Source organism: Marmota marmota, unplaced genomic scaffold, assembly GCF_001458135.2.
Source record: "Marmota marmota marmota unplaced genomic scaffold, marMar, whole genome shotgun sequence".
NCBI lineage: Eukaryota > Metazoa > Chordata > Mammalia > Rodentia > Sciuridae > Marmota > Marmota marmota.
The window spans coordinates 48,031,050-48,054,838 of NW_025999977.1; the positions used below are offsets into that span (position 1 = coordinate 48,031,050).

Consider the following 23,789-nt stretch of genomic DNA (forward strand, 5'->3'; position numbering starts at 1 on the left):
CCCCCCCCCCCCCCCCCCCCCCCAGTACTGGGGACTAAATTCAGCTGTGTTCTACCACTGAACTACCCATCCAGTCCTTTTTATTTTGGACAGGTTCTCACTAAGTTGAAGGTTGGCCTCAAACTTGCAATCCTGCCTCAGCCTCCCAAATTGCTGGGATAACAGGCATGTGACACATGCCCAGCTAAAGGATAATATCTTTTAAATTGCATGGTGATACATGTTTATTGAGGAGAATTGAAAACTTAAAAGTTTAAATCACCTATAGTTCTACTATTCAAAGTAAATAATGCTGAACAACTTTCCACGTATAGTATAGGACATTTTAAAAACAAAATTGTTTTAACCTCTAATGTTCTTCTGTGCTTTGTTGTTTTTTATAGGCCAACCTTTCCTTTTTAAACACATTTTTCTTTTCCTTTGTTATTATCTGATGAAGATATTATATAGCACTCACAATGAGGATTAAGTCTGACTCTGCAAATTCAATCCAGATTATTATCTTCCCTCCAGAAAAAAAAAAAAAAGGGAGAAGGCAAAAACACATAAGTCTAAAGGTCAGACTTCACCTGTATGTGGAAACTTTGTGAATAAAGATCACTGTATTATCTTTAACAGAGTGCATCTTAAAAGTAGATTTTCTCAAATTGCTCATGGGTACAAAGAAAATAAATATTGTTAAGTGTTGCTATCAGTAACTTAGCCTGTTTTTCCGCATCTTTATTTTATGATGTGGCCATATTACCACTGAGTATTAGCCTGTGCATTCATATTCATGAAAAGTGCACAAATATATGCAGATTTGTCAATTTACAAAGAAAAATATACAGAAACACAAAAAAAGCATTTAGTAGTTAATGATGATCTAATGCTAATATTCTCTACATCAAAAAACTCCACTGGTCATAGACATTCTACTGTGACATACATTCAGAGTTAATTGGGAAAATTTCAGGAAAGAATGGGGACTAACGTATTTTTTAAAGTATTATGATGAAGTGAAATAATACTTTCAAAGTACTAACCATCAGAACACATAAAACTAAGAAAGTCTGAGGGGGAAATTCTTGCTGATAAATTTTGTTATCATTTTTGATTCACATTGAATACTGGAATATACTGGCTCTGAAGGAAATGGTAATTCCTTCATAAAGCAATGTTATCCTAAGTGATCCTATTTCTTTTAAATGTGATCTTGATTCTAGTAGTCAAAATTTCAATGCAAGTTATCTTCTGATTTAGCCATACCTCTCTACATATCTACTTTAAGATATGCTTAGATGTATACAGAATTATATACAGCAATATTCACTGTAGTACTGCTCATAAAAATGACAGAATTACATTGGTTTCCAGAAAGTAAAATTTGAGCTACTATCTGTGCTAAACAGTGTTCTCTTCTCCATTTTCCCTTAGTTATTTGACATTTTCTAGAAAAATGTCTTTCATTGTCACTCTTCCTGATTACTATGTTCTTTAATCCATCTCAAAGCCTTTAAATCACTTTGGTTCCTTATCCCACAGTTTCCATGTATCTACAGAAATGGATTTGAAAATTTCTAAAGCCCATTTCTTTCATAAGCAAAGAATTCCTATGGAATATGCCTGTTTTTCACTTTTTTCTCTAAATGATAGGAATCAAGGAGACATTTTTAAAGAAGCTAACTTCTTTATATGACTGACCCATTCCAATAAATCCTTTTTTTCCCTTAGAAGTTTATCACTAGTGAATTTCTATTGGATCTTCTTGATTTATTGTAAGATTTAATAGCATTCACTACTTTCAACTAAAAACTATAGATTAGGACCATGCCAAGGAACAATATCTAAAGGATTGGGGGTTGGACAAAAATTAGAACTTTTCTTTAACGTCTTCATCTTCTCTAATATAATCCCACATCCTCTGACATGTCCCCTGAGCTCCTGACTAGCCTCTAATTGCCTACTTGTTCACATGGATGCATAGATCTAGATTCCACCATAAGTTTGTCTCCATACAACTGTATGCCTTCTGACTAGTCTCTCTGCTTCCATTTTTCACTATCCTCTATGCCCACACAATCCTTCTTCTCACATTAGCTAGACTGAACCTGATTAAAAACCTAAATCATCATCTTTCTGGCAACGAACAGTGACTTTCCTCATGAGTAAGACTTTGCGTCACAAGTTAATTTTCTTCATTTAATGGTGGCTATCTTTAGACAGTTATAAAATGCAAAAGGGATTAATGTAAAACTACACGAGTACTAACTCAACACATTTTTAAAAAACACTATTTTAGAATTAGCTTCAAAATATCTACAACTGAAGTTTAAAAATACATGATCTTTTTAAAGACCATTCATAAAAGTAGGATATTAAAAGAACATTTCAATTTTGAAAGGGAAAAATGGCATGAAATTTATTTAAAAGTACACCTTGTTTTAAGCAGTTAATCCAAAATTTCTATCATCTATTGTTTCTACTCATCACATGTTCTCTTTATCAGTCATTTCTCCCAAGTGACATTAAATAGCAATGATCAAGAAACTAAAAAAGCATATAAAATTCCAAAAAGAGACAGGAAGCAACAGCTTTTAAGATACTGAACTACACTAAAGAAACCGATGGTTCTTGTAGGAGGTGATAATCAACACAAGGTTACTTAAAAGTAGATCAGTATCAAGTAAAATTTAAAATTACTACATCTTGATCCATTAAAGACTGTGTAATTTTTCCATGCTTTTTATTTTTTAATTGGATAAAATATGAAATTTTTGTGGTGTGGGATTTGGTGAGTGTCTACTTAAAACTTTCACTTTGTAATAACTTGATTGATGCCAACCTGACCATACAGTGCATACTACAAAAATGAGCCTTCTAGCATATTTATAGTTCTTAGGAACAGGTGTGAAATAAGCGAACCAAGAAAGTTAGAATGATAATATAGCAAATAACTTTATAACCTACTAATGGCTTCACTTTATTTAGCTTACCTTGTGTGTATCAAAATCAGAACACTCAGCAAACAGCTACACATCTTACGAATCTCTTCAATTTATTTAGTTTAGTGAAAAGAGCACTGAACTTGGAATACAAAAAGCCTAGGATTTTGGCCTTGGATATACCACAATTACTTGTATGACCTTGGAAAGACATTTAGTTTTTCTCCAAAATGAGAGTTATTCAACTAGATTAATTTCATGTTTCTAATATCCTTTGAATCTCATAACCAATTTTGGTAGCTTGGAATAAAAATTATTCTACTTCAGAAATTATTGTTTGGTAAAGCATAAACTTTTACTTAAATAAATAAAGGGATTAAGAATCCACTTCAGTTAAAACAAAAACCAACCCTTTGATGTAACCATATGGTACCAATAAATCAATTTATGCTCCTAAAACTTCCTTAAAAGCTAATGTTTTTATTGGTTAATTATAAAACTGAATGAGGTGAGAAATACACAGTACCTTGCTAATTCTATTAATGAACCAAATTTAAAGACAAAAAGAAGTCAGTGGTCTGATTTATGCAAAAACATGCATTTTATTAAAGCAAGTTTTCTAATTTATTTCAACTTGATGCAAAAAATTAAAAAGTTTAACAAAAAAGCAGCAGGGAATAATTCCTCAAATCCATTCAAATGACTATATTTTCACAAAAAAATTATTAAATGGCTTAAACTTTATTTCAGTGCAAGATTGTGTTGTATGGGACTTACCATATTTCACTAATGCTCATTTTTAAAATTTTTTTTTCACCTTTTTTATGAAGAAAAAGCCAAGCTTTAAGGCTTACTCTAACTCAGATTTGTTATCAACAAAAATTTAATGTATCCACTATTTACCAGGAATGCTTCTGGGTGGCATAGATACAACTTTAACTTCAGGTTCTGCATTAAGCATTTAATGATCTTGGTAGAGCGAGACAGCAGACAAAAAGGGCAATATCACAATGTGACTAGTACAGGCACAGAGGTAAGGCGAGCAAGCCATTTGCGTCTATAGGAAATAGGTGCCCTACCTAGTCCTGGACATCACGGTTTTCTGAAGAAAGTGACACCTAAGCAGGGGATTCCATGAATGTTTCACATGAGTTACCAACCAGGACCGATTTGTCCCCACATTTTAGTTTGTTGATTATACGATACTTTTCATTGATCCATGGCAAAGGCCACAACACATATTAACTTTCACAAGTACAAGGTTCTTTGGAAACCGGAGGTTGGACATCAGATGGGGACGGGCAAATGCCATCTTTTTCCCCATCTGGAAGGAAAGATTTTGGGTGCTGCAAAATAGGTTACTTGTTTAGGTCTGCGTATTCACGGGGAAGGTGTCATACTGAAGGGGTGGATAAGCTTCGGGTTGAGAAGTGAGCGGAAAGCTAAGCCAAGGAAACCATCGGTGCCTTATCTGTTGACGTGATTTACACTCCAGGGGGCGCGGGGGTGGGGGACTGTACCCACACAACCCCAATGCCCTGTGTGAATCCTATAGAATTATTTTCAAGATAACGTAGGAGAACAAGCGTGCATTATAGGCAGGCGGGTAGTCTCGCCCACAGAGAGCCTTGAACTCCTTGGAGGCAGGAGGAGGGCACAGGGGACCCAGCAGCTCGGTGGCGCGGGCCCAGAGCCCACTCGCCGGCACAAAGTAAAGGCAGGATCGCGCTCGGGGGCTCGGCTCNNGTGGATTGTGGCGCCCTGTCCTCAGGGCGCAGGTCGCCGCCGCGGGAAACTTGGCTGTCTGCGCCGGGCCCGCCCTCCGCGTCCCCGGGTGGCCGGGCGTCGGCGGTCACGGGTGAGGTCCCGCAGGGAACTGGACTCGCGCCTCGAATCCGTGGGACCCCGCAGGCTGCAGCTTGATATGTGTTTAAAGGACGTGAGCAAGCTTCGCGGCTGCAGGAGCTGCCGTTGATGCCCGGTCTCGTGGAAAACGCCGGGTGTATCCCAGTGAAATTGTGGTGTTGGAAGGTTTTGTGGTGGCATTTCTTTTTCCTTAATGTCTTGTGGGATTTAAATAGAAAAAGAATCCCGGTTGGGAATTGCAGAAAACAAGACCTGCGGGTACAGGAAGGGCTGTCGGAGTTTTAGGGCTTGAGAAGATTCTGTGATGATTTCTAGAAAGAGCAACTGTTTGATGCTTAAAGCCTGAAAACAGAAGTTGTGTGAGGTTTTTTTTTTTTTATATGTAATTCTGGGTATATTTAAAGAGTAGGAGATTAAGAGCCACTGTTAAAGGACAAGCTATTCCGCAAGGTGTAGTCAAAAGAAATAGATGGCCGCTGTGTAGCTTTAATAATGGACAGTAGCATGTGCAGAATGGTCTGCAGAGAGTTCCAAGGAGGTGGGAGGGAACATATTAGAACTTTTACTTAGATTTACTCTATTTCATTCTCTTACTATGTGAAGTGTACAGACTAACATAATTGTGTTATTATGAGTTTTGGAATGCATATTCAGAATTTCTTTTGATGAGTGAATGCAAGTACAAAATTTTGGAGACGACTGGTATATTGCTTAAAAATATGTTTTTGTTTGAGACAAACAGTTGTGTGACTTTGAGCAGATCAGTACCACCTTAAGTTTCAGTTTGTAACTCAATTCTTAAATATGGGGAGAGGGGTGGGAGAAAAACAGTGAAAGTTGTATTTACATATGGGGGAGAAACAACTTTATATATGGTTATCTATTATTAGTATAAAAACATTTAGTATTGACTCTGGCAAAAAGTAATTTCAAACGGAATGTTAAAATTGTTACAGTAAAAAGTAAGTTTTAGTCCTCAGAAGTTTATTTTACTGAGTGCCTAGTCTGTGGAATTTTATGTAAAACTTGACTAAACCTTGACTGGTTTTTAAAAGAAAGTTTTAAAATCAAAGATGCACTTGGCTACCTGGGGATGTAGCTCATGGGTTGTGTTTGCCTAGCATGTCTGAGGTTCTAGGTTTAATCTACAGCACATTGCCCCCCCCCCCATCTGCTCAAAAGTACTTGACTATCAGGAATTAACAAGTAACTCAAAATTTTACCATAAAAGCATATTTAGGATGGCATCAAATGCCACAGTTTTGTGTACACAAACCCTGAAGTTCAGCTAGCAGAGGGTCAAGAATAGTTACTTTGTCTATATTAATGTTCACATTTTTGATTGACTACTTGAATGAATTACATCTTTTCTCAGCATGCTTTCCTTCCTCACCAAATTCAGGCTACTTTCTATAGTTTCTTCCGTACACTCCCAAATCCACCTACTGAATATATTTTATGACCTGCAGAACTCTCAATATCCTAGGAGCTCTTCGAACTCCGTTTTCAAACAAAACAAATCTATTATTTATGCTCCCTCCTTGACAAACATTCTATCTACTTATAATGGTTTTTAGCATTAAATGAGAAGATGAAAGACAAACTGAAATCTTATAAAGCAAACCCAGAATTTGATTCACTTTAATTAGAACATGATTGGCACATCATAATGAAATTATTTTGGTAGTTTTAATGAAGGATAAACAAGTAGATAAAGAACAGATTAATAGTGTTTCATTGCCTGTGAATAAGCTGTCAAACTCTTTTGTTTATTCTAGTAAGGAACTTGCCATTGAAGAGATTGGACTTCAGGTTTGACAAACCTGGATTTGGACCTCTGCTAAGTTTTAGCTATATGTTAACCTTTTATGAGTTAGTTAAGTTGTAGCTACTTAAGTTCAGGTCTTTTGTTTGAATCTTAACTTCCCCTTTTGTTTATTCTAGTAAGGAACTTGTCATTGAAGAGATTGGACTTCAGGTTTGACAAACCTGGATTTGGACCTCTGCTAAGTTTAGCTATATGTTAACCTTTTATGAGTTGTAACTATGTTGTAGCTACTTAAGTTCAGGTCTTTTGTTTGAATGTTAACTTCCCCTTTTGTAAAAATAAGAGCAATATTTATAAGAATGTAAAAAGTTAAATAGATAAAGTATCTCAAAAACTGAGGCGTAGTTATTCAACAAATGTTAATTCTACTCATCTGGAATTATAACCAGTTTTCTAAATCTTTTGGTTGCATCTCCTTTCATCCTGATACTGGCCAAAGTTTTTGTTCAGCCGCTTATGATAATATTAGAAAGTAGTCTCTTCTCACTGTTATTCTCACTAAATCTAGTTATTTTTACCGTTCCTCTGTCCCATATTGAGACCATAGGGATATTTCCAAAATACAAATCTGAGTATTTACATTTTTATTACCTAAAATGTGGACAGTACTTCCCAGTTTTGCTGATCTTGCATTTTTGGTGAATGGACTTAACAAAGTTTTACAGTTGCATACTTATTTATTATCTAGTGAATCTCATATTCCAAACAATATACTTACTTAATTCTTTACATTAAAGATGAGATTATGAGGCTGATGATGTGTAGCTCAAGATTAGAGTGTTTGCCTAGCATGAACAAGGTTCTGGGTTCAATCCCCAGCAACACACACACACACACACACACACACGCACAAACGTGAGGTTGTTTAGTATAGAATGAATGTGTCTTTTGTGGTGGGAAGAGTGGAATTGGGGATAAGGTAAACACAAGCTGGGGCAGATTCAAAAATAGTAGTAACTTGTCTTTAATAAAAATTTGATAATTCTGTCTGGTGCAGTGGTGTATGCCTGTAATCCCAGTGACTCAGGAGGATTTCAAGTGTGAGGCCAACCTCAGCAATTTATTGAGGTGCTAAGCAATTTAGCGAGACCCTGTCTCAAAATAAAAAATAAAAAGATCTGGGTATGTAGCTCAGTTGTAAAGCACCCCCAGGTTCAATCCCCAGTACAAAACAAAACTCCCAATAATTCTAAATCTCCTTACAGAACTAGACAGAAGTATGAATTATTAGTTAACTAAAATTAGAAAGTTAGATTTTTATAACTCTGTTAAAAATTCAAGTGATAGCTTTCAAATTTCTTATGTATCTACATGTTATAATAAACCTTTAGTTATTGATTTTTGTTTTGAACTTATTTTTTAATCAATCTTCAGTGTCTCTACTTTGGTGGTACTTGCTTCCTGTAAAGGAGAAATAATGTGCCCCTTAATTCAGATTTTTTTAAATTGTAAGTGTAAATAAATACTTAAAATGAGCTTTATCTACATATTGAAAATCCCCAGAGGAGCTTTTTTCTTTTTTGAGTGTATATTTTAGGATTTTCTTTTCAGTTATGTTTCTTTATCCCATTGGGAACAATTTTACTATTTTAACCTCTATCTAACTCTCAGAACATCAGGATGTTCATATCTGTTTTTGAAAATCCATCATTATTAAATTACGAAGTGATCCCTATTTTAAAAGGAAGGATCCTCAGTGTCTGTTAGATTTCAGGTTACCTTGGCAACCTAACTGCAAACTGCAAATCCCAGTTTATGCCCAGCAAATAAAAACATACCTCATGGGGGTGGGGGGATGCTGAGGTTGTGGCTCTGTAGTAGAGCGCTCGCTTAGCCCTTGCAGGGTGCTGGGTTCAATCCTCAGCACCACATAAAAATAAAATGAAGGTATTATGTCCAACTACAACTAAAACAACAACAGCAACTAAAAAAAAATTGTCACGTAGTGTTTGTATGATCTTCCATATGGTATGGATTCTCACATTTATTATAAGAAGTTTCATCGTACTTAACCTAGTACATCTCTCTCCTTCGATTTGGCTTGCAAAACCACTGTTCTCTAATGATAAAATACTAAAATCAGTCAACTGATGTCAGATAATATATTAAATGTTATTAAAAACTATCTAAATGTTGGGAAAATCAAAAAGTAATGGTATCTTTTTGTTGTTCTGTAATAAATAAATTACTGTTCAGTGTTTGAAAAGGGAGTAGAGAATGGGCAAGAGAAAAGAAAGTGTTGCTAAGAATAATAATCTGGTAGTATTTTGAGAAATGTAAATTATCAAGAAGTTGAAGCTAATGTACATTGATTCTTATTAAATAACTTGAAAAATATGTTTGATTTTTGAAATTTTGGCTTCTATGAGAGATTCAAAATAAATTATCTGCAAAGAATGATGCTGAGTATTATATAGATGTGGCTTTAATGGTAATTTTGTCTCAAAATTTTTGTTTGGGTTGTGTGTGTTTAATTGGCATTTGATTCATTATAATGTATTAGGTTTTTACATTGCCTTCAAAATAGAATAAAGCCCAAGTTCTTACACATGATTACTCACAGTCCTTCTCAAACTTTATAAAAATGTTCTATATAAACCACCTAAAGTCTTTTGAAGATTCTGATTCACTTACTTTAGGGTGGGGCCTGAGATTTTGGTTATCTACCCAGTTCCCAGGAAGCATCTGGATGATGCTTGTTGGTCGTTGGATCACTCTCTGCAATATCAAGACTGCAGGTCTTTCTGTGATCCCTTTTATCCCAACCACTCTTAACTTTATTGCTTTCTAGCTATACTTTATCATATATGGCACTATAACATGGATTTGCCTGTAGTATCCTCTGCAGCAGCAATTTGCAAAATATGGTGCAGCAATCCATGGAAACTCTTTCCTGAGGTCTACAGAGTCAAAAATATTTTCATAATAATGGTAAAGCATCATTTGTCTTTTTCACTCTCATTTACTTTGGAGTGTATTCTGGAGGTTTCCAGAGGTAATATAACATGCGATGGACGCCATTGCTTTGGCTGATAGAATGTGTACTTTTGTGTTCTTTGTTGTATAGATTTCTCAGTTGTAATTTCTAATATGATAAATGTTGATAGATCTAAATAAAAACCCTTTAAGGTCTTTAGTACCTTTTAGGAGATCATAGCCTTTGTCATCCTAGGTATTGGGCCACAGAGAAAGAGTCAGATCTAGAACTTAACCAGAACTATTTCCTTAGCTGGTTGACTTGTAGGCTAGGGTGGCATTCCCCCTATGGTCCCCAATGAAACTGCAGTGAGGATGGTTTTGCCACATCTGTGCAAGTCCTACTTTTTCACTAGGCCTCTTCTAACAGCAGTCAACAGGAAGAAGAGTAAACAATACCTTGTTATTGCCTGCTATCTGTGGAAGTCTAGACCCTTTAAATGGTCTCTTACACCATTATCCTGGCCCCCCAGTTTGTCTGCTTGCTTGCTCTGCTTATCCTTCTCTGACTCTATGTCCCTTTGGGTGCAGAGATGCTGCTTTTTATTTAGCATTTCAAGGATCAGAGTTCAGGCTTGAGCTTTGCTGACATCAGTGGAGAGGGAGCCTTGTCTTTTTCAGTGGTATCTGACAGGAGTAAGGCGGTTTTTGCCTAAGAGTGTTCTGTCTTATTACACTATCCTTTTTATTGAGAAAGGGTAAAGAGGACCAGCTTTTGTTTAGGGCTTTTTTTTTTTTTTTTTTTCCTGGCACCTGTACATGTTTCCCGGTTAGTAATCCCTCAAAGTCTGGGATATTTAAGGCATGACACAAGCTCAGAACTCACTGCTGTGTTGTTCTTGGGTCCCTGGTCTAGATATATGCTTTCTTTTCATCTTTCAGAACGTTCTTAAGTTTGTTTTATATATTAACATTCAAAGTTTTTAATTGCATTTAGTAGGAAAAAAAGAAAAACCTCTATTCTATATTCCTGAAAGCGGAAGTCTCCAGTTGCTTTTTAAAATTGTGCTTTGGAAGGAGGATTTAGAGATTAAACTTGAGCACCAGCATATCCCTTATATTTAGTTGTATAAAAATATGTGAATTATCATTAAACATCTCCTTAAAGAAAAGTTTGATAACACAAAGAACTAGTTTAGAGAAAAAATGTTCAAGACAGCTCTCAAACAGTAAAATTTGCATGAAGTAGTGACTACAGATGAGAATTTTATAAGATGTAAGGTAAGTAATAATTTTGAGTCTTTGTTATCAATGTTTTAAAAATCAAATTATAAAATAGCAGTTCAGGAGGATATTGTGAACCTGTAAAAACCAAAATACAAGAAAAAAATTGGAATGATTTCATAAAATTAGCTTTAAAAAGGCCTTCACTATTGAATAAGCTTACGTGAAGTTCTTTCTCATTTTCTTAAAACATTAAAATGTGATGCATTAGTAGACAATATAGAGCTTGAAAAAGAGGGACAAGCTACCCATTTTGCTTAATGAAGCATTCATTATCATAGTGTCAAGACTTGACAAAGGTAATTCTTCAAAACAGGTACTCCAAAATATGTATACATCTTTGTTATTTCTGCAGAATTGAGTCTGTCATTATATAACTTTGAAAAGTAGTGGACTAAAAAGTGAAATAAACACTGCATAGGAATGTCTTTTGCTTCTTCTTCTCTCTCTTGCATTCTCCCTCCAGAATCTCCTGTTTCTTCATATCTACTTTGTGTTCTTTTTGTAATGCCACTCTAGGAGCCCCCTTCCTTCCCAGCACATTTGTACCCTTTTAAGACTGGGTTTCTTGGTCTATCATTAAATAGAGCTATCATCTCTTAGTGAGGACTGACTAGAATTTTTCAGACCAAATGCATGAGAGAGAAAATTTTACTTAGTTTACTGTTGCTGGGGGTGAGAAGGAAGTCAAGTACATGGTACAGGCAAGACTGCTGTGGTCTAGTATTGGACGACCAAAATGAATTGATCCTAGAACCATTCCTCTTATTCTTTTATTACATCTTAAGAGATTTTTGATTATACATATTGTTTTTTTCCCTCTATTTACTCAGCAAACAACAATTATTACGTGCTTATCATCTTAAGTCTTTAAAGAGACTTAATTAAAGTATTATAAAGAGAAAAATGAGAGTAATAGAGTAGTAATAAAGTTTAATTTCAGTCACAGACTATCAGCTTGGATTAGCTGGTCACTTCATATTTTCAGCAAAAATCTTGTATTTATTTAAAAACATTAATTTTTTAGGTTTACATTTTATAGTGTATTGACAAAGAAGAGAACCAAAATGGACTACTTAGGTAATGGTTAAGGAAACTTCTAATGCTGCGCAACATTGCTTTAAAATAAGCTTCTTTGGGAAAATAGTATAAAAATCAAAAGTTTTATCTGATTTGCTATTACTCTATAACTTGTTAAGAATTGGATGTTTGCTCTGGAATAATTTAAGAAGGACTATGCCATCCCCATTTTCTACATAGCAGATGTAGAAAACCAGAAACTGTAGTTTCACAAATAAAATGTTTTTACCTTTCGTAAGTTAAGAGTAAAAACATTCAGATGGGCATATGTTGATAAAATCTTGCCATAAGTAATTCTGTAGTAACATTCTAATGGAGAGGATGCAAGTAATGGTTTTTAAGGCACCAGAAATTTATTGTCTCACCCATCTGGAGATCATAAGTCCCACTCAGGGTTTTTCAGGCTATAAGTGTCAGCAGAGCTGTGTTTCTTTCTGGACGCTATACAGGAAAATGTTTCCTGCCTTTTCCAGCTTTTATTTTTTTGATTCAGTGACCCCTTTCCTCCACATAAGGTATGGAAGACTTTAATGTACTTAATTTTAAAAGTAAAATGGGTGGATATAGTACTTAAAATTTAGTAAGCTTTGTGTATTTATTTTAAGTTTAATGTTTATCAATCACATGGATGCTGTACTTGATTTATCTCATTGTTACTATGAATATTTGTTCAGACCTGATGGCCAAAAGAAAGGAAGAAAATTTCTTCTCTCCTGAAAATGCCAAAAGACCAAGACAAGAAGAACTGGAGGATTTTGATAAAGATGGTGATGAAGATGAATGTACAGTTTCTTTCACTAATGGTACCTCTACTTTGGTAAGTGCAAAATTATAAAATTATGGTTTTTTTTTGGTGGGGGTTTACCAGGGATTGGAATTCGGGGACATTCAACCACTGAGCCACATTCCCACTTTATTTTGTATTTTATTTAGAGACAGAGTCTTATGAGTTTTTTAGCACCTCACTTTTGCTGAGGCTGGCTTTGAACTCCTGATCCTCCTGTCTCAGCCTCCCAAGCTGCTGGGATTACAAGGCGTGTGCCACCACCCCCAGCTTAAATTGTTTTTTTAAGTTTGTTATTAGAAAAATTAATAGAGAAAATATTGAAACAAGATGAATAAAATTAATAAACTTCATTAGATCAACAAAAGAAAAAAGATATAAATTACCAATATCAGGGATGGAATAGGGCTTATGACTGCAGGTCCTGTAGACATGAAAAGGATTGAAAGAATAAGCAAATAACTTTTTTTTTATAACAGTTTTAATATACAATTCTATATATGTAAATATGAAAATTTAGGTAAAGTGGACTAGTTTCTTGGAAAGGAAAAACGACGACAACCCAGCTGATGTAGAAGAGATAATTTGCATAACATAATATTTATTTCGAAACTTTAATTCATATTTTAATATCCTACTTAAGCAAAGAAATCTCCATGCTCAGTTGGTTTCACTCAAGAATTGTAGCAAGTATTTTAGGTAGGAATTAACATGGATTCTGCATATTCTTTTCAAGAACACAGAAGAGAAGGCAACACTTCACTTCATTATCTTGATACCAAAACCAGACAAAGAAGAACTAAAAAACAAAAGCAAGAACAAAAAAACAACATATGCATTTACCTCATGTATATGGATGCAGAAATCTTTAACAATTACTAGAAAATAGAACTTAACAGTAAATATGAAAAATACATTATGAAATACATTCTAAGCATGCAAGCCTGGATCAGTATCTGAAAATCAGTCCTTGTGATTCAGCATATTATAGATTAAAGAAGACAAAGCATATGATCAAAGCAGTGGATGGGGCCAAAAGTGTTTGACATAATTTGACATTCCTGCATGATTAAAACTTAGAAAAACTGGGATAGAAGGAAGTTACTTTCCGTCATAAGTAGTCATGAGAGAAAAAGTTGCAGCTAACAACATACTTACTGGTGAAACATTGAATGCTGAAGATCAGCAGTAAAACAGGAGTATCAGGGTTAGGGGTTGTAGCTTAGTGGTAGGGCACTTGCCTGGCATGTATGAGGCACTGGGTTCAAATAAATAAAGGTTAAAAAAAAAAAAAAGAGTACATATTTAAGAGAAAAAAAGAGTATCTGGTTTTCATCACTTTTATTCAACATTGTGCTGGGAGATTTATACAGTGCCTGATAAAGCAAGAAAAGGAAACAAGATATGGAAGTTGGAGAGGAGAAAAATAATATAAATAACACTGTCCCTATGACTGTCTACATAGATAATCTCAAGGAATTTACAAATTTACAAAAAGAAAAAAAGAGATTAGAACTAATAAGCTCATTCAACAAAATTAGAAGGTGCATATTTTCAAAAATTGTATTTTTATATATAGTAGCATTGAATACATGGTTATTGAAATTCAAAATACAATATCATTTGAAATCACTTAAAAAGAAAAAAGAAATCTTTTGGGGAAATGCAAATTAAAATGAGGTACCAATGTATACATTTTGGAATGATGAAAATTTGGACTACTACCACCCCCCCAAATGCTGACAAGAACATAAGAGCAACAGGAGCTTTCCTTCATTGCTTGGGAATGCAAAATAGTAGAGCCACTTTGGAAAACAGTTTGGCAGTTTTTACAAAATAAATATGCCTTTATTATACAATCCAGTTATCATACACCCTAGTATTTACCCAGAGGAGTTGAAAACTGATATCCACACAAAAACATGCTCATAGTTTTTTGTAGAAAATTTATTGATAATTGCCAAAAACGTGGAAGTAAAGAAGATGGCCTTCAGAAGATGAGTGGATCAGTAAGCCATACTACATTCAGGTGGTTGAGTAATTTTTAACACTAAAAACAAATGAGCAATCAAGCCAAGAAAAGACATGGAGGAAATGAAAATGAATATTTCAACTTAAAAGAAGCCAATCTGGCAAGGCTGCATACTATATGATTAACTTTCCATTCTGGAAAAGGCAGAACAAAAGGTATGTGGTTGCTGGGGGTTAAGAGAAGGATGAGAGCACAGAGGATATTTAGAGCAGGGAAAACACTTCTATGATACTATAATTGTCAGTACATATAATGTTTCCAAACTCAAAGAATATACAACACCAAGAATGAACCCTGATGTAAACTATGAAATGGAGTGATCGAGATTTGTGAGTGTAGGTTTATTAACTGTAACAAATGTACCGATGGAGTGGGAAATGTTGATAATGGGGGAAGCTATGCATGTCCAGGGGAAGGGACATGTGGGAAATCGCTGTATCTTTCTCTCAGTTTTACTGTGTTTCTAGAACTGCTCTAAAAATTGTCTTTAATAATGAATATGTGGGTCTAAAGCTAATGTTTTAGTCATCTTTTTCACCACTGAGACTAAAAGAGTCAACCAGAACAATTATAGAGGGGGAAAAATTTATTTGGGGGTTCAGAGTTTCAGAGGTCTCGGCTCCATTCCTCAGGGCTTAAGGTGAGGCAGGACATCATGGCAGAAGAATGTGGCAGAGGGAAGCAGCTCACATGATGATCAGTAAGGAGAGAGAGAGAGAGAGAGAGAGAGAGAGAGAGATAGATAGATAGATATCTCTACTTGCCAGATATAGTTATATACCCCAAAGCTATACCTCCAATGTTCTACCTCCTCCAGTCACACGCTACCCACCTTCAATTACCACTCACCACTCAATTAATCCCATCAGGGGATTATTCCACTGGTTAGGTTAAGGCTCTCACAACCCAATCCTTTCCCCTCTCTCATTGACGCATGTGAGCTTTTGGGGGACGCCTCACATCCAAACCGTAACAGCAAATATAATATGTATAGGACTTAAGTGACAAAAACTATGCAGTGCTGATGAAATCAAAGATTTAAGTAAACAGACATATTTATAGGTTGGAAGGCTCAATATAGACAAATATCAGTTCTTTCCCAAAATTATATACAAGTTTAATGCAGTTCCTATCAAAATCCCAACAAGGGTTTTTGTAGATGTAGACAAGTTTATTTTTTAAGTTTTATGTGAAAGGTCAAAGGAACTAGAGAAATGATTTTGAAAAAGAATGAAGTGGAATGATCAGTCTGCTCACTCTCAAGACACTATGTAGCTTAAGATCATGTGGTGTTGGTATTGGGAAAGACACATTAATCATTGGAACAGAAGAGGATCTATTCTAAACAGAGAAATAGACCAATGCAAATCATGGTGAATTTATTTTACATAAGGATGCAAAAGCAGTTCGATGGAAGGGAAGGTACAGTAACAACTGTTACTGTAGCAGTTGTACATTGATAAAAATTAGCATCAGAGGGTAGTAGATATAAATACAAACATGAAACTATAAAATTTTTAGAAATAAACTGTGGGAGAACTCTTTGGGATATGGACAAGGTAAAGTTCTTAGAGACTTAATGCCAGCTGTATGAACCATAAATAAAAACAATGTGTTGAACAGATTCCCCCCACCAACAAAAAATTATCTGACCAAATAAATAAATATGACAATATTAACTTTGTGATAAAATTATTATATTCTTTAAAAATTCTATAATTAATGGTGGCTCAAAAGATTCACATTTAATTTCGTCTTTTTTTATTGACATTACCATTATTCACTTCTAGTAGCTTTTTTCATTGATAATACTGCTGGTCTTTCAACAAAAGTTTGAATGATTATAATGAGTGAATTAGACTTTTTTTCCCCCTTTTTAAATTAATAGACTGCAGCAGAAGTTGGAATAATTGAGAGTATTCATCTAAGAAACTTCATGTGCCATTCAATGCTTGGACCCTTTAAATTTGGTTCTAATGTCAACTTTGTTGTTGGCAACAATGGAAGTAAGTGCTTTTACCCTCCTCTTTTGACTGAATAGTACTTTGAGAATGCATTTACTTTTTGAAACTGATAACTCTTACTACTGATAAATATTTGTTTATGGGTCTTTAATTTGTGGTTATGAATATTCTCAGTAGATACTGTCATTCTACACTTCAAGAATATATTGAGTTAATTTTAAATACATTATTTAAGCAGTAGGACTAAATATTTCTCTTTTTTTCCTGAGATGAGTCTCTCACTATGTCCAGGCCTGTTTGGAACTCCTGGGTTTAAGGGATCCTCCTACTTCAGTCTCCTGAGTAGCTGGGATTTAATGCATGTGGGCCGCTGCACCCAACAGTTTCCTGCATATTTTAAAAATCTCTTTACCTTGAAATCAGCACCATAGAAGAGTGGACAAGCTATCCTCAATGAAATTGAGGCAGCCTTGTATCTTACCTTGTCTAAATATTATAAGAGCATAAAGAAGTGCTTTGGGAATCTAAACATGAAAAAATAATTCTTACTTTTGTAACCAATGAAAACTTTTATGTGGCAGTGGTATATGTATGTGCTGGTTCTTGAATGAAAATTATAGATTCTTTATGTCTCATTTGGGAAGAAGAAATGTTCCAGGCAAAGATTGCTCATCCTCAGATGTTTGGAGGAATAGCTAAGATGTGTATGGGGAATGGTGAATAACCTTATATGGTGGTATGTATAGTGAGTATCAAAAGCTGGTTCTGACATGTAGAGTATGCTAAAAAGGATCTTGAATGTCACAATTAAGATTTTGGAGTTTTTCAGATGTTAGAGCCAGTTAAACTTTGAGTAAAGGAATGACACAGCCATGAATTTTGAGACAAACTGGTCACATTGTAGAGGATAGATTAGAAATGGGGAAACATAGGAGACAGAAAGACCACTTACTTTGGCAGCTCTTGTGTTAGGCCAGCAAGGTGCCAGGTGTTGATAGCTCCACCAAAATAGTGCGTAAGGAGAGGAGGCATGCCATAGTCTACAACCTGGGGACAGTGCTGGCTGGCATAGGAGATGACATGTGTAGCTCCAATGTCTGTTTTGTTCTTTTTTCTCTCTTCTCCAGTTAGTCAAGAAGTCACTGGTTTTTAGTTTTTAGGTTTTTTTTTTTAATGTTTATTTTTTAGTTATAGGTGGGCACAATATCTTTCTTTATTTATTTTTTTACTTTTATGTGGTGCTGAGGATCGAACCCAGTGCCTCATGCATGCTAGGTGAGCGCTCTACCACTGAGCCACCGCCCCAGCCCGAAGTCAGTGGTTTTTAGGAAGAGGGCATGGGCAGAGAAAGGGAGCAGTGCTAGAGAGATCACATGAGACAAGAAATAAAGATTCCTGGGTTCTGAACTTAGGTGTTTTTTTTTAACCTTTGGAACAATTATTTTATTAAACATAATAGAAAGGTGAAATAATGCAAGTGGTAGAGGTAGTACATTTGGTAATAAGAGAAAAGGAAGCAAGAGAGAGTTAGAATAGGAACTTAAAAGTCATTCCAGGAAGTAAATTGGATTAATCATTGGTATATATGTTGGCTAATTTTGGGTATAGCTTTGTTGATCATGGAGTTCAGAAAAGATTGCCATATTCTGAGTAATTTTTAGAGATTTTGAAATTGGAGCTTTTGATATTTTATATCTGTTAGGATAGAAGTAAGACTTTTCAGAAAGCTAGAAAATGAATACTCAAGTTGGGAATAATATCAAAATGTTATATAAAAACATCTTTATGGTTTTGCTAGGTTTTTTTTCCCTATTTAATAAGTCCATTCATTCAACAGATTTGTGGGTAATCTATTTTGTGCTGAAACTGAGGGTACAACATTTTTTTTATTTTTTAAATTTTATTTACATTTAAGTTTTCGGCAGACACAACATCTTTGTTTGTATGCGGTGCTGAGGATCGAACCCGGGACGCACGCATGCCAGGCGAGCGCGGCTACCGCTTGAGCCACATCCCCAGCCCCCTGAGGGTACAACATTGAATGAAAGAGACAATTCCTGTACATATGGAACTTATATTTGAAAGATGTTAAAATAGTTTTGATGTCTGAGAATTTGTGGAAAAAGCAATAATTGTACTTAAAATGTAGTTAAAGTTACATAAAGCATATTTATTTAAGTAGAGGGATAAGTTCATGTACAGGGCTGATGAGCCAAGACAATATAGTGAGTTTCAGATTGGAAAGGTATCATAGTTATTCTTTGCGCTTCCTTATTAGTGACAGAAACTTAATTCCTGAAATAAACTAATTTTTTCCTAATAGTAGCAGCTAAATATTTCATGATTTTTACAAATCTTTTTAAAGTTTGCTGCTTTGATACTGGAAGAAAATTAAGATTGAATTATAACATTTCTGAATGAGAATAATTCATTTTGTAGTCTTGTATCAATTTGTAGAAGTCAACTTTTAATGAATGTGATTTCTTCAACACCTGTTTCTTTAGGTGGAAAGAGTGCGGTACTCACAGCTCTTATAGTTGGTCTTGGTGGAAAAGCAGTCGCTACTAATAGAGGATCCTCTTTAAAAGGATTTGTGAAAGATGGACAGAAGTAAGTGTTTGTTTTCTTTGTGTTTTCATTCCTTCAGTAAGAAAGAGCTGCTTTTGATTCCCAGTTCATGTAGACATGGATGGGCATAAAGTGCCTTCCCAGAATGGGAACAGAGGTTCCATATCTTCATTCCTTTCTCTTCCCCTTTTGCCAACGTGGCCCACTGTTGCCTGTTGTCTTCAGGTTTCAGATAGTTTGTGTAACTTCCTGCCATTTGCCTGTCCTCCTACAGTCATGCTTCTGTTACCTCTTTGGAAGCAGTAGCAATGATAGATCTATGTATTCTGTTAATAAAGGGATATTAATAAACATTACACCTTCCTGGCTATAGAGCCAACCCCCAGCATCAGCAAGGCCATGTTAATATGATAGGGGTGAGAGCAAAGTCAGTGACTGGTCAAGTGTTTCTGCACAAAGTTTCTATCTAGCTTTTTAAGAATTTCTGGGAAGTATTCTACTCTGATTCTGCTTTTATTTCCTTTGTCCAGTGAGTTTGATTTGAGGACATTAATCACCATAAGTCTCTTTGTAGATTTGTCCAGACCCATACACAGTGGTCATATCACAGTAATGACTGTCTTTTTGTTTTATGTTCATATTACTTTTTGTCCTGTATTACCCTTGTAGTATATAACCATATATTATGTCAGGTTTGTATCATTATGCACTTGTTGCCTTTTGCCACTAGCAGCTGTCTCTCCAGGGTGATCTCTTTATTCTCTTTCATACTGCACCAGAAATCTCTGAGGTAATTCTCATAACAGGTAAAATGTCCCAAACTGTTATGTTCTCGTCTAGCCTGAGGCTCTTCATTTTTCTCTCATGCACTCGATACCCAGAACTTTGGAAGCTTTGATAATTAACACTGATATCTTTTTGTCCTGTATTAGATTTTCCTTCTCTTTGTTGTTGGTATGGATTTAAATTCTTATTTTATTACTCAAAAATAAAATGAGTATAGGATATGAATCTGGATTGCCAGCTTTTGTATGCTCAAAAGCCTTAGAGGAATCTTAACTTTAAGCTAGGATTCCAAATTGATGCAAGAGAATAAAAGATATACAAAAAATCATTTCCCATGTTATGTGGCCTTGAAGAGAACTATTTGATGTCAATTCTCTAATATAGTTTCTTCCATTTCCACTTACCTTATTTGGGTCCCAGCCCAATAAAGTCTTCTGATTTCCTCCTCCCTCTAAATAAAATCATGTCTGAAGTAAAAAATTCATTATTTTTTAACACTTTTAAGTAAATGGTCCCAACTCTTTAATTATACTTAACTTGGTTTCTTAGGTGTCCAGTCACCTCATTTACTTAGCCAGATCATAGGTGACTCTTTTAAATAAAAGTTTCAGGAAGAAATGATGTTTTTATGTATCGTTCAATGTTTTATGTCTCAGATACTTCAGATTTTAGTTTTTCCTTTGGTAAGTACTTGGATTAAAGCAGAAACTTCTTACTGAGAGCTGTCCTGAATACTATTTTAAAAAATACATATACTAGCTTACACAAATTATTGGCTTTAAAGGACATGACTGCTTGTAGTGGGGAACATTAATATATTTGAAAACAGACTTAATAACAGCAAAAAATATTTAACCTGAGCTTAGTCTTCTTTTTACTGACTTTATCTTAAAATGGAACTAAAAGCAGAGCTTTTCCAAACCCATTTCTGTTCTTTTTAATCATCCTTTCTTTGAAATGTTTGGTATCTGTAAAAGTTCCTTTGCTTAATAGACTCTGATTCTGTCATCACTGTTTTGGAGAAAGGACTAATTGAGATTCTCAACTCTGTGCATATTTCTGTGTTCCACATCTGGAGCCTCTGCAGCTGTCCGTGTTGCCTGGAGCTTGTCAGTCTGGCACAAGCTTGAGGTTGTCCTGAAGACTCTCCCTCCATCTCAAACACTGTGCCCCTTCCAGGCTGTAGGCTCCCTTTTCATGGGTATTTTAATTCTTCTTGGAGATACTTGGTTAACATGGTTAGGAGATGCCAGAGAATTCTGCTTAGAGACACTTCCTGGAATTCAATCCTCTGATTGTCCACCAACCTTTTGCAGTGGTTTGGGGTCAGTGAATGAATTCTCCTAATGTACTTTGTCACATGAAAATGTCTCTATGTGTAACAAGGCCTTAGGTCACTTGCTTGAATATGTTCAGTTCCTTCTTTCCACTCTCAGCCTTTCTAATACTAGCTTCACTAACCCTGGGATATTTGCAGTTGTTATGTTTTTGATATCAGCTATGCCATGGTTATGGAGGGACAAAAACTCATGCTCTGTTTTTTTGCTATTAATTTACTTAGTTAAGGATATGGAATTTATTGTAAGGAACTCAGTACCCAGAGAGCAGATGCATCATATTTTTACATTAACTTTGTCTTGTTGCTGTTTCCATTGGAGTATGCTGCTACTGGCTCTCATTGGGTAGTCAGATTCTTATGTAATTGAGAAAGAAACCAAATTTTTACTGTGGTACTGCTTATGTTGTTAATGGGGGCAATGGCCAGCATCTCATTGTGGGGTTCTTCTTGCCAAGGAGGGTAGAAGCCACCTGGAAACTTACATTAATTAAGTTTAAGTTAATTAGTGAAGAACAAAACACAAATAGTCAGAAATATATTTACATAAAGCAGAGCCCCTGATAGATCTAGTTCACATGGGGGCTGGAACTAGACAAAGGAAAGATGGCTCTCGTGGTTTATTTATGGGGGTACATCAAAGGCAGGGATAAGGCTTCAAGGGTGGAGTCTTGCTTCTTGATGTCTTGGAGTCAGCAGGTTGATTGGCATCTTAACAGTTCACACCCATCTCAGGTGCTGTGTGGGCCACGGCAGAGCAGGATAGAAATTTACACTGTCCCCGGGCAGTTGACCAGAAAAAGTGTCCACTGGTCATTCCCAGACACCAGATGTTTCTATCCACTAGGCTTTAATGCCCGGTGACCCATACTCAACCCATGGATGGCTCGTGACATGTTGTCATTCTGGAAGAACTTTCATTTATAGTATCTATTTTTACTTCGGAGTCTCCTGTATTTATAGACATTGGGTATAGTTCTTGGCCCAAATTCAGCCTCAGCAAAGTCCACAAAGGGGGAGATAGTAAAGTTATTGCCCTGATAGCTTGCTTTTTCCTGTTTCCTTGTGCAGAATTTTTTTGAGCATTTATTAGGAGGCTTATTTCATAAAAGTTAAGTTTTCAAAAAAAACTTTTCTTGTATTTATTAAACTTAAGAGTAGGAGCATAAAGTTCCAAATATATTAAAAATAGCTTTCAAATGGAAGGAGTAGCTAGGAATGAACATAATAAAGTAGATGTTTGTTAATCAAGAGAGATGTAGATAGAGCAAATATATGTAGTTATTTTGAAAATGTTTTCATGAGGTGTATTAACTTAATTCTTAGTAGTAATGGTCATTAATGAAATAAAATAATTATTTTCTCCATATCTCAGGCTATTGGCCATTCCTCTGTCCTATTTCTGTTAGTGGTTCTTCTGTTTGTGTATAATCAATCGGGGAAATAAAAATCTCATTAGTTATAGTTTTTCAGGAACATATCTTTTTTTTCCCCCCCCCTGGGTACTGGGGATTGAACTCAGGAGCACGCAACTATTGACTCACATCCCCAGCCCTATTTTGTATTTTTTATTTAGAGACAGGGTCTCACTGAGTTGCTTATTTGCACCTTGCTTTTGCTGAGGCTGACTTTGAATTGCTATCCTTCTGTCTCAGCCTCCCCCCACCCCCGGCTGCTGGGATTACAGGTGTACACATATCACTTTTTGTGTGTTTTGTTTGTTGGTTTTTTTGGTACTGGGGATTGAACCCCGCGTAGAGCTTTACCCGGAGCTATCCCCAGTTCTTTTAATTTTGAAACAAGATCCTGCTAAGTTGCCGAGGCTGATCTCCAACTTGTACTCCTCCTGACTCAGCCTCCAGAGTCTCAGATCACAGGCATATGTCACTGGATCTGACTGTTTAAATTAGGTAATTTGGCTAAAACATAAATAAATAATATAATTATTAACAATTTACTCAGGTGGCTCTAGTAAAGGATGTTTACCATAAAGATGTAGGAACATATTTCTGGGAAGCTGAAGGGAGAAAGTATAGCTGGGTCTCATGAGGAATCAGTCTAAGGAACCGCAGCCTCTTTTGTTTTTGTCTTGTTGTCTCTGTGTGTATCTTTGTCTCTGGGCCTCTGTTTCCCTCTCCTTTCCTTGGGTCTGTTCTGCAGCACCTCTCACACTCTTCTTTCTTCGCTGGCTGTACTTCTCTATGTGTGCTCTCCTCCTTCCTTCTCTCCTTGTGACCCACGTGGGTATGATGTTCTTTCTCATTGTCTCTGGAGGAGTTTGTGAGTGCTTTCTTCCTCTTCAGTTTAGTTTTGTCACTGTGTCTTCATGTGTACGAGTTTCTGTTTGTGTATGTGTGTGTGTGTGTGAGAGAGAGAGAGAGAGAGAGAGGGGGAGAGAGAGATAATATTGTATTCTCTACA

General features: G+C 35.7%; 2 protein-coding genes across 8 annotated transcripts in view; one reads left to right on the forward strand and one right to left on the reverse strand.

Moving 5' to 3' along the window:
- Gen1 (GEN1 Holliday junction 5' flap endonuclease) overlaps positions 1-4,662 on the reverse strand; it is a 29,000-nt gene extending 24,338 nt beyond the window's left edge. For all 4 annotated transcript variants that reach the window (XM_015479953.2, XM_048804778.1, XM_048804777.1 and 1 more), the window contains exon 1: positions 4,004-4,662. The gene's annotated coding sequence lies outside the window, so the exon portion shown is untranslated. The remainder of the gene's footprint in view (positions 1-4,003) is intronic.
- A 108-nt stretch (positions 4,663-4,770) lies between these two features.
- Positions 4,771-23,789, forward strand: part of Smc6 (structural maintenance of chromosomes 6) — a 76,403-nt gene continuing 57,384 nt past the window's right edge. The window contains exons 1-4 of one of the 4 annotated variants that reach the window (XM_048804781.1): positions 4,771-4,955; positions 12,573-12,715; positions 16,603-16,720; positions 19,183-19,288. In XM_048804781.1, coding sequence (XP_048660738.1) covers positions 12,578-12,715; positions 16,603-16,720; positions 19,183-19,288 — 362 coding nt within the window. In that variant the 5' untranslated portion in view covers positions 4,771-4,955; positions 12,573-12,577. Of the gene's footprint in view, positions 4,956-9,532; positions 9,550-9,645; positions 10,816-10,882; positions 12,716-16,602; positions 16,721-19,182; positions 19,289-23,789 lie in introns of those variants that run through there. The other 3 variants (XM_048804782.1, XM_048804783.1, XM_015479954.2) reach the window with 3 other exon arrangements.